At 43.5% G+C, this 12946-nt stretch overlaps 1 protein-coding gene across 2 annotated transcripts in view; it reads right to left on the bottom strand.

Annotated features, from left to right (window-relative positions):
- DSCAM (DS cell adhesion molecule) overlaps nucleotides 1-12946 on the bottom strand; it is a gene marked incomplete at both ends in the record, with an annotated part of 537449 nt that overhangs the window by 33850 nt on the left and 490653 nt on the right. For both annotated transcript variants that reach the window (XM_080919460.1, XM_080919459.1), the window contains one exon: nucleotides 2796-2826. In XM_080919460.1, coding sequence (XP_080775586.1) covers nucleotides 2796-2826 — 31 coding nt within the window. The remainder of the gene's footprint in view (nucleotides 1-2795; nucleotides 2827-12946) is intronic.

Here is a 12946-nt window from a genome sequence, read left to right as displayed (position 1 = left end):
ACAGGGAAAGTCTAAGCTAATTTAAATGCTGTTGGAGTTTTCTCTTCTCTAGCAGTGACTCTCATATTGTCACTGGTCCTTGAGCAATGACATAAGTTGGTAGCTCCTCAGGGCAAGGCAGTCTCCCCAGAGGGGACACTGGTAAAGAAACATGTTCTTTTTCTTTTCTCTCTGTGTGCATGTATGTATATTTATGTGTGTGTTACATATATACATGTATGTGTATGCATGTGTATTGTTACATACATGCATGTATCTGTGTACACCGAGGCCAGAGGTCAATGACAGGCTATCTTTTACTTCCCACCTTACTTTTTTGAGACAGTGTCTCTTCACTGAACCTGGGACTACCACAGCAATGAGGCTCACTGGCCAACAAGGCCCTAGTATCTGATTGTCTCCATTCCTTAGCACTGGGATTATAAGTTATAGATACTTATAGATATTTCATAAGTGCTAGGAATCCAAACTTGGGCCCTGGAACTTACACTACACAGTAAGCTTGTTATCTACTGGGCTATTGTCCCAGCCCAGGTTTTGTTTTTTATTTTCTCTTCTTAATAAAACAAATTAAAATAAAAAACTTTCAGGTAACTTCACTGTCTCTCCTTCCCAGCTACTAGAAGTACTTGGAAATACTTTTCCCAATAACTGTTGTTCTTTGGAGGAAAACCAGAATCATCAATGTGAAATGGAAGTGGTTGCTAGTTTTAATGTCTTTAGCATTAGTTGACAGCCAAAGGGGAAGACAATGATCTGCCTATTCCTACCCAACATGCCTTCCCGTGCTGCTATCTGCCTTAGAAATGCTTTCTAAGATCTTGCTCTGGCTAGATGGGGAGGCTATGTAAGCATGCATTCTGGGTCTCAGGAGAGGTAAAGATCAGACCATTCCCACTCAGTAGAAAACAGAGACCATGGTTTCACACTCCTCAAGCACAGGGGTGAGTTATGGATGGGAGACCTGGAAGACATTGGGACAGATACTAAAGGAAGAAAGGACCAGAAAACCCACACAGCAAAGGAAAAGCATCCTGTAACTACCTCCAGCTTTCCGGGAGGCCAGAGAGGCTGGACTGGGGGCCTGGTTAGTGGAAGGGGTGGCTGAGGTAAGCAGTGTCCACACATGTCTAAAGAGGCATCACGGAGAATTCTAGGCAGCTCTCACCCCGTCCACTGTTGTTAATTTACGCAGCTAAGCTTTCTGCAAGAGCAGCCAGGAAGTCGAGCTGTATGGGAGATTACCTCATTTTAAATGTCAATTAATTCATAGTTTTCAAGCCTGCATTATAAAATTTGTTCTGCTGAGTCAGTCAGTCATTATAAGTCAAGTGGCTTTTGCTTCTTCACCTCCTAGATGCTTTATCACATCCGACAAGTCTGGAGGAGCCCGGATACAACATATGGGGCTGCAAAGAATGTTTGCTTAGTGAGCAAATGTGGATTTCCAGATGAGCACAGCCTTGGGGGATTTTATGCAGATTTGTGTAATCTCCTACATTAGTCTGATGTTTTCTGATTAGAACCCCATCTTGAGGTAGATGTTCTGAGGGAACTTGGATTTGTTTGCCTTTTACCTAAGACCCTTGCAGCCATCTGTCCAACTGGATAAAATTAATTGATGTGTGGGAAAAAAAACAACTTTAAATTCAACATGACCCACACAGGCCTTGTGCTGTGATAAATAACTGTTGTGATAAATAACTGTTCTAAAACTTCAACCACAAAAAAAAAAAAAAAAAAAATCAAAATGTCTGCTTTCTGCCTCTATTTTCCTATTGGCAAACATCATCAACATCCTTCTAACTACGCCACCCAACATTTCAGAGTCATTCTGGATTCTTGCCACACTGGTGCTTTCTCCAGGATGCACACAGGCTTAAAACACAGCATCTCTGACAATGCTTCTCAGAAACAATCTTGGCATACCAATGGTCCCTGCCCTCTTCCTTCCTCTGTTGCTAAAGATGGTAGTAATTTAGAACATGGACTCCTCATGAACACTCCTCATCATCTTCTTCTCCCAAGCAAGGCAACCTAAAATGGTGACTCCCACGTCCCCTATAAGGGGTCCTGATGGTTTTCTTATTTTCTGGTTTTATCTTTCATTTGGTCATTACACTATTAAACTGCTTTGGGTGAGGGTACTGGGAGAGAGGCAACATGTCATGTGATTAACCCACATGGGTAACTGCTCAGTGTCACACTGATCCCATTTTCACAGAGTTCAGAGCTTCAAGAGCACAGGGGAACACATTTGAGGTTAAGGGACTAGGAGGTGGGTGGTAGGAATGCAGTCTAGGACCATGGAAAGGACAGAATCTCCCCTTCATGTCATTGTCTACCCTTAGTGTGCTCTCCAAAGACAACAAACACATTTGCCTCTGTGGTCTTCCTTGAATTGGGCTAATTCTTTTAGAAGACTTGGAGGCTGACTACCTGAACAGTAGCAAAACTCAAGTTCCCTGTGGCACCCCCTCACCTTGCTTCAGTTGGATCAGCCTTGGCGGTCCCAGCCTCAGCGGTCCCTGCCTCGGCGGTCCCAGCTTCAGTGGTCCCACCCTCCTGCATGAGTCCAGCCAACAGCACAGTCATGCATGGCATATATGAAAATAGTCACTTGGTCTTTGTGTAGCCAACTACACATTCCATAGATAATTTTGATATAAATGAAGACTACATGTTGAAATGAGAACATGTCACAACCTTCAGACCATCCTTATCATTAAGAAGTAATCTAAGGAAATTATGACTAACTTTGACACATAATGCCCAGGAAATAGTTATGTTCTTACCTCATGAGCATTTCAGCTAAACTCTTTGCATCTAGAGAGAAAAAACTAATATTAGTATAAGATCAACAACTCGTAATTAACATTTACTTAGAAGAAATCAACTCATTTATGTAGTTATAACCAACCCTCCAGTTGGATGGCAAGCTATTTCAAGTGCAATTGTTTACCAGGGGTGCACTAATGACCAGGGTCTTTATGGTTCCTTATTTCTTCTACATGGGACTCTTTTATGGGTTTTATTTATAACAGAATGATGCATTAGGATCCCGTAGCCATAAAATTGCAGACATCTATTAAAGTTTTTATTACAAACAGTTTGTCTGTCACTTCTAGAAAACCCAGTTTTATTTTTAACAGTCAGAAAAATTAACATCTGGGGAGAAGTCATTTATGGAGAACAAACCCACTCTTTCCATTACCCAAGAATGGCAAGTGGCTTAGGTCCATTCTGCTCACGTAAAAGTGGCTTTTGTATAGATCTCTGTGCCCCCAGGTTGGCCACTGAGTTTTACAAGCTTGGATGTTTTATTTCAAACTCAGAAATAAAGCTTTGCTGTGCACCCCCTGTTCCCCTGCTGGCCAGGATACTATCTATGGAGACCTAGATATCACCCTCAACACAAGCAAACATCTCAAAATACTGTAGGGCGGATCGACTTATTTGGTAACACTATTTAGAAAACGCAAGTTTCCCTTAAAATATGATTTATGCTTTTTACACATTCAGTTCTGGCAAAAGCAAGGCTTCCTTTGCTGGAACACAGAAACCTTTTTATTTATTTATTTTTCTTTTTTGCTTCTAATTTCTTTCTTTGCTCTAAGACTTCATGTTAGGAATCTTGCTCAAGGAACAGAACTTTCTGGAAATGAGTGTATTTGATGGTGAGTGGCTGCACACTGAAGGAACACACATGCAGAGACATTTCTACCTCCTTTTCTGGGGCTGTGATTTGTCTGTTATGTCTCATGTGTAGACATGGAGACAACCTCAGATCAGTTTTCCAGTACCTGGAACCCCAGTGACCAGAACGCTTCCTCTACAAGCCATCAGGTCCTTGCCATTCCCATTGGCAGCCTCAACATTGTGCACAGATGGGTTCAGTCTAGAAGACAAAACTGGTCCTCTCTGTTCCACCCACATGGAAAAACACAGGAAGCAAAATAGCACCGAATCTCTCGGCTCATGTCTTTATATTTGTCTGCGAAGATGAAGTAAATAGCCCGAGTCTCTTCTCTTCCTGAATGATTTAACACGTACAAAGTAAATATATCTATGGGATGCCAGAAGCTGGGATTAATTAGCTCCATGCAACACCCAACAGTGGCTAGTACAATATGCTAAGAAAGAGGACCGAACTTAATAGAGTAAAAACACTTGTCTTCAACTTACACTGGGCATGTAAGTCTGAGATATCCAACCCCCTGCTCCTGGCCATGTACTGTGTCTTTGCTCCAGGTCAGTCTCAGCACTCCTTGGGGGCTTTTCACGATGGTGTGTAGGTGTCACAGACTCCACAAAGGACAAAAGAATTCCCAAGTGTCCCTCTAACTGCATAGGTCAGATCACTTCAGAATCGAGTTCCAAAGACACGTTGTTCCCTGCCTATACCCATTTTTGAGAAGAGATATCTTCCTTCTGTTTGAGCTACCATGTCCTGCTTCCACCTCAGCTGAAAAACTGAGGAAAGATATACTAGCTGGATTTCCTCTTTTCTACAAGCTCCCCAGAACTAAGCTGAAGAGTTTGGCTGGCCTGGGTAGGCTGGTGTGATCCTGGAGCATGTTCTAAAGACCCGTATAATATCATGCTTCTTAAGAGTGCAGGCTAAATCCCTTCAGCACCACAGTGTGGCATTTAGAGATGAGGAGAGTGAGTTGTGAATATGTCCAGTGGTGAAAGTAGAGGCCTGTCCAGTGTTTATGACATGAACAATTTCTCTACCATTCTAGTGGTCCTTTATACCTGGATCAGAATGAGAGTCAGCCCCCTGGGGTGGGGGGTACCAAAGAGCAAACATCTGGCCTCATCCGGGTAAGGGGAATTACCTAAGGATGGCAGTGACTTAGGATGGGCCAATTTCAAGAGATAGACTGACCTTTAGAAGAGACCTGGAACTTGAATGGTTAGACCATATGCTCCACAGAGAATTTCCAGGCACTGGAATATTAAGTATGTTCAGGAAAGGACAGCTTTCTTTTAATCCATAGAGAGTTCACTTACACAGTGATAGATGAGGGTGCCCCCAACATCATGGGGGTGACTGTTGTGGTCTGAAAGCTGTTACCTAGCTAAGATGAGGGTGACGCTGGCAAACATGGTGGTGGAGGGTGAGGGTGCCCACAGCACACCATTCATCATGCTCAGGTGCTCAGAAGGTTTGGACAGGATGTTGGGTACAATGTTCTGACACCAGCTTCCTACTGGGTTCTGAGAGAGAGCCTGTGAGAATTCAGTGGTTTGGGGTTGTAAATGGCATTGATCTGTGATGTTGCCTTTGGAGATCAACTGCAGAAAAAACCAAATCAGAGCCCTGCCAGTTGAGGTAGGAACAGAACTGCACGAAGCTCAGAGAAAGGCTAAAATTGGGATGCATAAAATGGGTGAAGAGTCTAGCAGGATGTGGAAAACTGAGGGACCTGTTCTAAAGCTAGAGGGAGCTAGGTGTGGCTGTTTAGAGGCAGGCTAAGAGTCAAATTAGGGAGGGGTCTGGGCAGAGATGAGGCTTGAAGCATTCTTCATGTTCACACAGGGAGTGGGTAAAGAGCCCGAGGCATATCTCAGATATGCTTTCATTTAGGGGAAGGAGTGAATCTGGGGCAAGTTAGTACATTTTAATAATTTTGGAATATAGGATCTTAACAGTGACAGAGGCTTTCAAATTAGCTTCCTTAATGAAATTCAGGATCCTTTCCCTTGGGCCTCAGGCAGTTATTACAATGTGTGCTACCTTTAGGGGGTCCAGAGCCGGGGTTGTAGGCCACCACAGTGACTATCTGCTGCTGCATTACTCATCAAATGTCTTTTAAATTCTAGGACACCCAGAACAGCAGTTCTCCTCCCTGACACACATAGCCTCATAGAGCTTCATGCTTTGTTTTGTTTTGCTTTTCAGCTCAAATGCCAATACTAGGTGACCCCTGCTCCAGGGTCTAGGCTGCATGGCCAACCTATCCATTGTGATGAGACCTTCTGGAGCCAACCACAAGCCAGTCCAATGATATTGCCATTCCTGTGACTAGGTTGAGTGTTCCCTTCTTGAGTTTAAACCCTCTAAAATCCTCAAGAACTTCTCAAAAGGCCTAATTTCTAGTTGATTTCCTACTTAGGACTCTCCTTTCTGAAAGGCTTGCAATTTCATAGTGTCCCTTATTCAACCAGCCAGAGTATAGATACCAGCAGGTTTTTTATTTTTATTTTTTAAATTCTCTTCCCACATACTCATGAGAGTACCATATCCATTGCAGGAGTTGAAAATAAATTTTTACAACTTCTGTGGAAGACTCTGTAGCTCTACTGGTTAAATTTTATCTTCTTGGCTGTAGCCTTTCAAAGTCTCACCATCTCTGGGTCCTTCTTCCCAATGCTTGCCTTCATTCCCACCTGTATGAATCACTGTACCCAGTTTGCTTAGCCCTCCATGGGGCTCATCATAACTTGATCAATCAGCCTTATCAATCAGCCCTGTCAAAACAAAGAGTGGGTCTGCCCAGACCTCTGGTGGCCCCTTTCTTAAGCTTGAGTTAACTTATTTCAAATCAAAAGGTTCTGAATGAATTCATTTAAATGGGTAGACATAGCCCATTGCCTACATCTCTCATTTGCCTTTGATTAGTCTAAGACTATCCACAAAAAATGGGGATTATGTGTGGGAAGATTTTGCTTTGAAGCTTAAAATGGTCTCAGACCTGGAACCCTGTGACTCTATTCCTGATGTTTTCAGTGGTAGGAGTAGGGAGTGTTCAGTGAAATATCATAGATTAATTGGTGTCTATATTTTGCTCATTGCCTTTTGGGACATGTTTTAAGACAACTCTAAAAAAACCAACTCCCTCCCCATAACCTTGGTTACTGCAAAGGTTTGGGGAGAAAACAGCAAGCTAATCAGGGCTCTGGTGATTCTTAAACATTCTAAGCTTTCCCTGTCTCTCATCTCATTTGATTTTCTTCTTTCCTTCTAATTTCCTTCCGTCCTTGCATTTCCCCCTTTTTATAATCCCCAGTCCTGCTGTTCTGGTTCAAATAGCTCTCCTGCTGCTGCACACCAGAGCAGAGCAGATGTTAGGTGGTTCTCCTTCCACCTGCCATCTGTTCTGTGGGAATATCACCCAGAGCTCAGCTCTTCCTGCTCAAACACAGCCAGGCAGGCCTGGGCATAGTTTTCTACGTTTCCACATATTTCAGACCAACCTAAGACAGACTGGGTGACATATCTCCTGAAGTCCTTGGCCACTTCTACATACCCCTCTTGTCTCCTCTCCTATCCTGTTGGTTAGGGAGTAATGAAGAAAGTCTACCAGGCTGGCCTAGTGACAGGGTGTTTTCCAGCTCCCGAATGATACAGGGAGGACTAGCAAATGATGACAGAGATAATGGTGACCAGGTGTCATGGGTCATCTGCTTGTGAGGAACAGATTCATGTGTGGTGAGGTGGAGAACTGTGAGGGTCTGGCAGTAGGCGAGGAGCCATGTGGCTGAGCATATTATATTGGCTGGCTTCCAAGTAGTCAGTGGCAAAGGTACTCTGAGAGAGGTATGGCAGATATTCAGGGCACAAGTTATATATCAGTGTGTCAATAAAATTAAGGACCATATGACAGAATGATGAGATATTAAAAAATGAATTAAACAAGGGGTTTTGAAGGTGGGAAGGACATTTATATGCCTTTGATAGTATGTTTGCATCTGACTCCATGAGTCATTGCTAGTCATTAAAAACTTACTCGAGCTTACCAAGACAGCTTGTCTCTTTCTTGCATATACCAAGCTTCTTAGGAGGATGGGGGTTGAAAGAGTAACATGGTCTCTCTTCTTCCTTGTCTCCAATGTACCTTTCTGGCCTTAGTTTTTACATCTACAGCGTGGGCATGACAACGGAGAGTTTATACTTCATCAAGTCCCCCAGGTGTTGAGAGACTAAACAAAAGTCTGGGAGAACATTCTAGAGGTGCACAGTTCTAACAGGTCTGGAAGAGCTGCACCAGGTGTTTCAGGAGCATCACAGCTTGGTCTTGTCCAGTATCTACACACTCTCTGAGGACCATTGCTCTCATCCTGGTTCTGCGCATGTGCAAAAGGGTATACCAGTAGGTTTGTATAGTGTCATGGGGTGCTCCATCCAGGTCCTCACCTGCAGCCCAGCAAGGCTTTCTTACAAGGCTAAGAAATTTCATATTTTAAACATATAAATGTTTTGGGGGGTGGAGAGTGACAGAGAGAGACAGAAACGGAGAAACAGACATAGAAATAGAGACACAGAGAGAAAGACAGATACATACATACATGCAGACAGACAGACACACAGATTGCTGTCATTCACAGCCTCAGGTCTGTGTTTGTCTAAAGCTCTTGAGGAAAATGGCCTGTGCTTAGACTAACCTCTGCTAGGAAGGTTGTACACCCTGAGGGCAAAATGGAAACCATCTATTTTGATGATGGTGAGAAAGATCTCATTTTGCTGTTTCCTCATCAAAAACTTCTATTTGAACGCTCTCTATAGTCAGCCCCACTTCTCTGTGGGACAGGAAAGGATATCATAAAGCAGCTTTAGTTCTGGGGGGGGGGAGGGCTGTAAACCTGCATTTAGTTTTTTTTAAAGGATCCCAGCAAGAACGTCTAATCACCTGCATGCTTGCGTGGAAGATTTTTAAGGCTAAAGAGAAAGGAATGTCCTCATGGACAGTCATCCATGCTTGTGACCCAAGAAACTTGGAAGAGACAAGGGCAGAGCACCCAGGCAAGGCTCACAGTGCCTGCTCTCCACTGCCCATTCCTGCCCATTCCTGTGCCCAGCTTACCAGCTGCCCTTGCTCCACCTCCATTTTCATTTCAATGCCCACTTGTTCTGCACACCACACACAAAACTCTCCTCTACCTCATTCTGCTCTGACAACTGTAGGGAAGGGGAGAGAAAGAAAAGAAAAGGGTAGGAGGCAAGGGGTGAAGTGGAGGAAGAAAAGCTGAAAGAAGAGAGAGAAGGAGGAACTGGAGGAAAACAGAAGATGAAACAAGTTTTTATAGTAAAGGATCCTGATGCCATGTGTGTGTGTGTGTGTGTGTGTGTACATGTGTGTGTGCACATAAAGCATGCAGTTAATGCCAGCTCTTGTTATATAGGTGCAGGTATGAGGTATGTGTATGTGTGTGCAAGAGGCTGTAAGAAGCTCCTAGGGTTTGCTTCTTAGTCACTATTTATCTGTCCACACTTTTCTCTTGAGGTCAGGTCTTTCACAGCCTGGAGCTTGACCAGAAGGGTAAATGTTCACTGAGCCCTAGGAATCTGCCTGTTCCTACCTCCTCAGTGCTGGGATTATTGTGGGCTTTAAAAAAAAGTAGCATATAGGGGTAAAACTGGGGTCCCCATACTTCTGAAGTGGGCACTGAACTGAACATCCCTCAGTCCTGAGGCTGTAAGTTTTAACCACTGTTTATTGGCTTGGCACTGAACCTCCTGAGGGTAACTGTCTCTGTTCTTCCTCTTTCCCGGGGCTTCTGCACTCCAGTGGAGGCATATTGATTTTCCCTCTCTTCTCAAGCTGAAGTGCCAGCATGCTCTGAGGTTTGCATTCCTGGCTGAGCTTAGTAGAGTTCCAAGTTGCTTTTTGCTTTTAGAGATGGGGGATAACTTTTGGTTGTTTACAGAGAAGAAACAAGCCAGGAGAATTAAGAAAATGAAAAGAATTCTCCACAGTCCACTCACCCACAGAGTCTTCACCTTGTAACCCAGGAGCCCAGATTCTCTTGGAAATGACCACCCTGCACTGGTCAGTTTGGAAGTATTTGGTCATTTTGAATCATGTTTGAAATGATAAGTATCTTTCATTTTAAGGAGAGAAGGGTGTTTTGTTGGTCAGATGGCTGCCAATCAAATGGATCACTATGTTTATTTTATTTGAAATAGAGTCTTGGCTTGGCAGTGGCAGCTGACCCCTGCTGAATGGTGCCAATACAGGCTTTCAGTCCCTCAGGAAAACCCCTCCTAAGGAACACTGCTTTTTCTGAAATCAGAGTGGAGTACTAGACTTGGGGATCAAATTTTTATTAGGTTGGGGATGCTAAGGTTCTGGGTCCAGCTGGTGACTCACTCTCTAACCTTGTAGTTCAAAGTATCTAGAAGTTGGGGGGAAACCAGGGCATCATTAAAAGCTAGATGCAGCTTCCGAAGTCCCGAATGAGGATATAGATTTTAAAATAAATCTAGTACTTGAAGACAATTTAGAAGGTCGCTCTGCTCTAAATTTAGTAAGTCCTCAGGAAGGGAGAATATAGGCTGGCTAAGCTTCTCGAGTCCCATTTTCTTTCATCCTATTTTTGCATAAAAGAATATTACCTTGTATTCCCTGACTAGTTTGTTCCTCCATAAAGCATGGTGAGGCATTCATGTAAACACTTTATTTATGTCCATCTTTGAACAATACCACCAAATAAGAGGAAGAGTCTGAGGTTGGCCTCACATAAGCTTATATACATTTACCAGGTACTGTATGTTTTTTCCTAATTCAGATTTGCTCACCCATTTTTGATCCCACTGAGAGGATGTCCAAGCAGCACCATGTGTTCCTAGAAATGCTGACCTTATTTTGAGACAATTGTCCCCACCTAATCTGTAAACGTATGGGAACTGGTTTGAATGTGGGCACAGGATCTGGGTCTTATGTGAGGCAGATTTTAATTGAACAACATTAATAATGAAGTCTGAGGGTTAACGGACAATCATGGCTTCAAACCCTGGCTGTAGTCTTCCCTGGGTTGGAAATGTTTTATGCCATTAATAGACATTTCAAGGGGGTAGGTGGCTTGTAGGTCTCTCTGGGGACTGGTCTGGCATCCAATGATTTTCTCTATGTGCCCAGCACGTCCCAGGGCTACAGAGAGATGAGTACGTCGTTTACTGTAACCCTTGATCTAGAACTTCCAGAGGATCACTATCTTGGGATCCCAAGGATCTTGTCAAACTTGTGTGATCAGAAATAATGAGTAATAAGAAAATGTTCCTATCTTTTTCAACACTACATGTGACTATGATAGACCCTAAACAGTGGTTTGCTAAAATTAAATTTATCTTAGGAAGTAGTGGGGTTTCCTCTTCTGTCAGACCCTTCATTCTAGAAGCCTTTATCACACACCTATAAAATGCAAGAGTGTTGGTGCCCTTGTGTGAGAGCAAATGACTTCTCTTGAATTATTTTCTTCTTAGCATCTCATGAGACTACATCCTGTCTTTCTTGCTACCTCTCTGTAGAAACCTCTCTTTTGGCTTTTCCTTTTCTCCTACACAAAAGAAGCAAAATCACTTCAGGGAGTGAGATCCTCAGTTGTGGTGGATTGCTTCCCTTAGAAGTCCAAGCACAAACACCAGTCTAGACACAGAGATGCTAGCAGTAAAATGTTAATCCCAGAGCCTTCTCTGAGCATAACCTTTGCAAAGCAACAACTAAGGAGCTGGTAAGAAGGAAATCTTGTAACATTGTGGGTCTTCTTTCATTCTGACCTGTTAGCAAGAGCTTCTGATGGAAATGTTCTTGGTGAGGAAAGGCAGTGTTGGGTACTGAGGTTATAAGTTCAGCAATGAAACTACAATAGTAGTTGAGGGAGATGGATAAAGTGTGGGGAGGGGTTTGTGACAGCCCTGAGAAGCCCTGCCTTGTTAGTTCTTCCATCAGCTGCCACGCTCATGTGTGTCCACACATGTCATTGGTAAGATGTATTTTCAGTTGGTATGAAACATCTCAGGCAACTGTGGAACTAGTGTGTCATGGCTGTCTACATGGAGGGAGGACTGCTGCCACTTGATACCTCAAAGACAATGTCCCTGACTTTCCTTTGGGTTTATGGCGAAAGGGGATTTTATCAAGATGCCCATTTGATACTTTAGTGACAAACACTCTCAGTACGATACAATTCAGTCTTTTTATTGAGTTTCTCAACACATGGCATATTACTCTATTTTTACGGTAGGCTCTGGGCAGCCTCTTATTCTCTCATTTGGGACACTGCTCTAGGATTTGTCTGAAGTCTTGTCTTGGCCTGTGCATGCATGACCTGCTTGATGCTGAGGAGTGTGCATCTCAGTAGTACTTAGAATCCAGGGAGCATGTTTCCTTTATCTTTGTGAAGAATCTAGCAAAGTGCTTAGGCTGAAAGAGACTTTAGAACTTTTAATTTGTTGGCAACGTGAGAGGAAATTGAGACTATCAAGTATGAGGGTCACATACCAGGAGGTTTCTGGAGGGAGATGTTGGGCCACACAGCATCATACCTAGCTGTGCTAATGGGACCATGGTTAGGTTAAGCATCTAGAGATAAGATCAAGGCTTCCTAAGTACGGACACAAAATTGGGGGTGTATTGGTGTGCTTGGGTATATGCATACACACCACCATACCACACTGTCTTGGTATTAGAATACAAATACCCCTTGGGTGCTCTTGACCCAATAATGGCTTGGTTGAAGACCTAATAAGTAGAAGGTACAGAACGTTTCCTTCCCAGAGTTCCTTATTTGAAATTCCATGCACTGTAGAGCAAGGGTGATTGGTCAGAAACTGTGAAGCCTTATCACCAGAACCATGCAGAGTCAGACACTGGAGAAATGGAAGCCTTTCAGCCTGGGACTCAGCCTACGCTCCTCAACTTCTGTGTGCCTCCCCACACTCTACCTCTACCATAATCCCCTATCTCTGTTTCCAGGCACTTGCAGAGAAAAATCTCAAAGGTCTCTCCCTCCCTTCCCCCTCTCTAAAGCTGTAATTGGTGGCTTTATTGGAACCACTGAAAATCAAACAAAGCACGCTTGAAAAACCCATGAGAAATTAATTCTCTTTGTCTGCCTATATCGAGGATTTAGGGGACTTGTCAGGGGGCTGCTTGTGCTCCATTTCTGACTCTGTATGATTGAATGTTTTATTGTCCCCCCGCCCAGGGCTCCAAAGTCC

The sequence above is a fragment of the Micromys minutus genome (genome assembly GCF_963924665.1).
Source record: "Micromys minutus genome assembly, chromosome: 7".
Classification (NCBI taxonomy): Eukaryota; Metazoa; Chordata; class Mammalia; order Rodentia; family Muridae; genus Micromys; species Micromys minutus.
The sequence above is the reverse complement of the archived record's forward strand: the minus strand, read 5'-3'. Positions and strand labels throughout refer to the sequence as shown.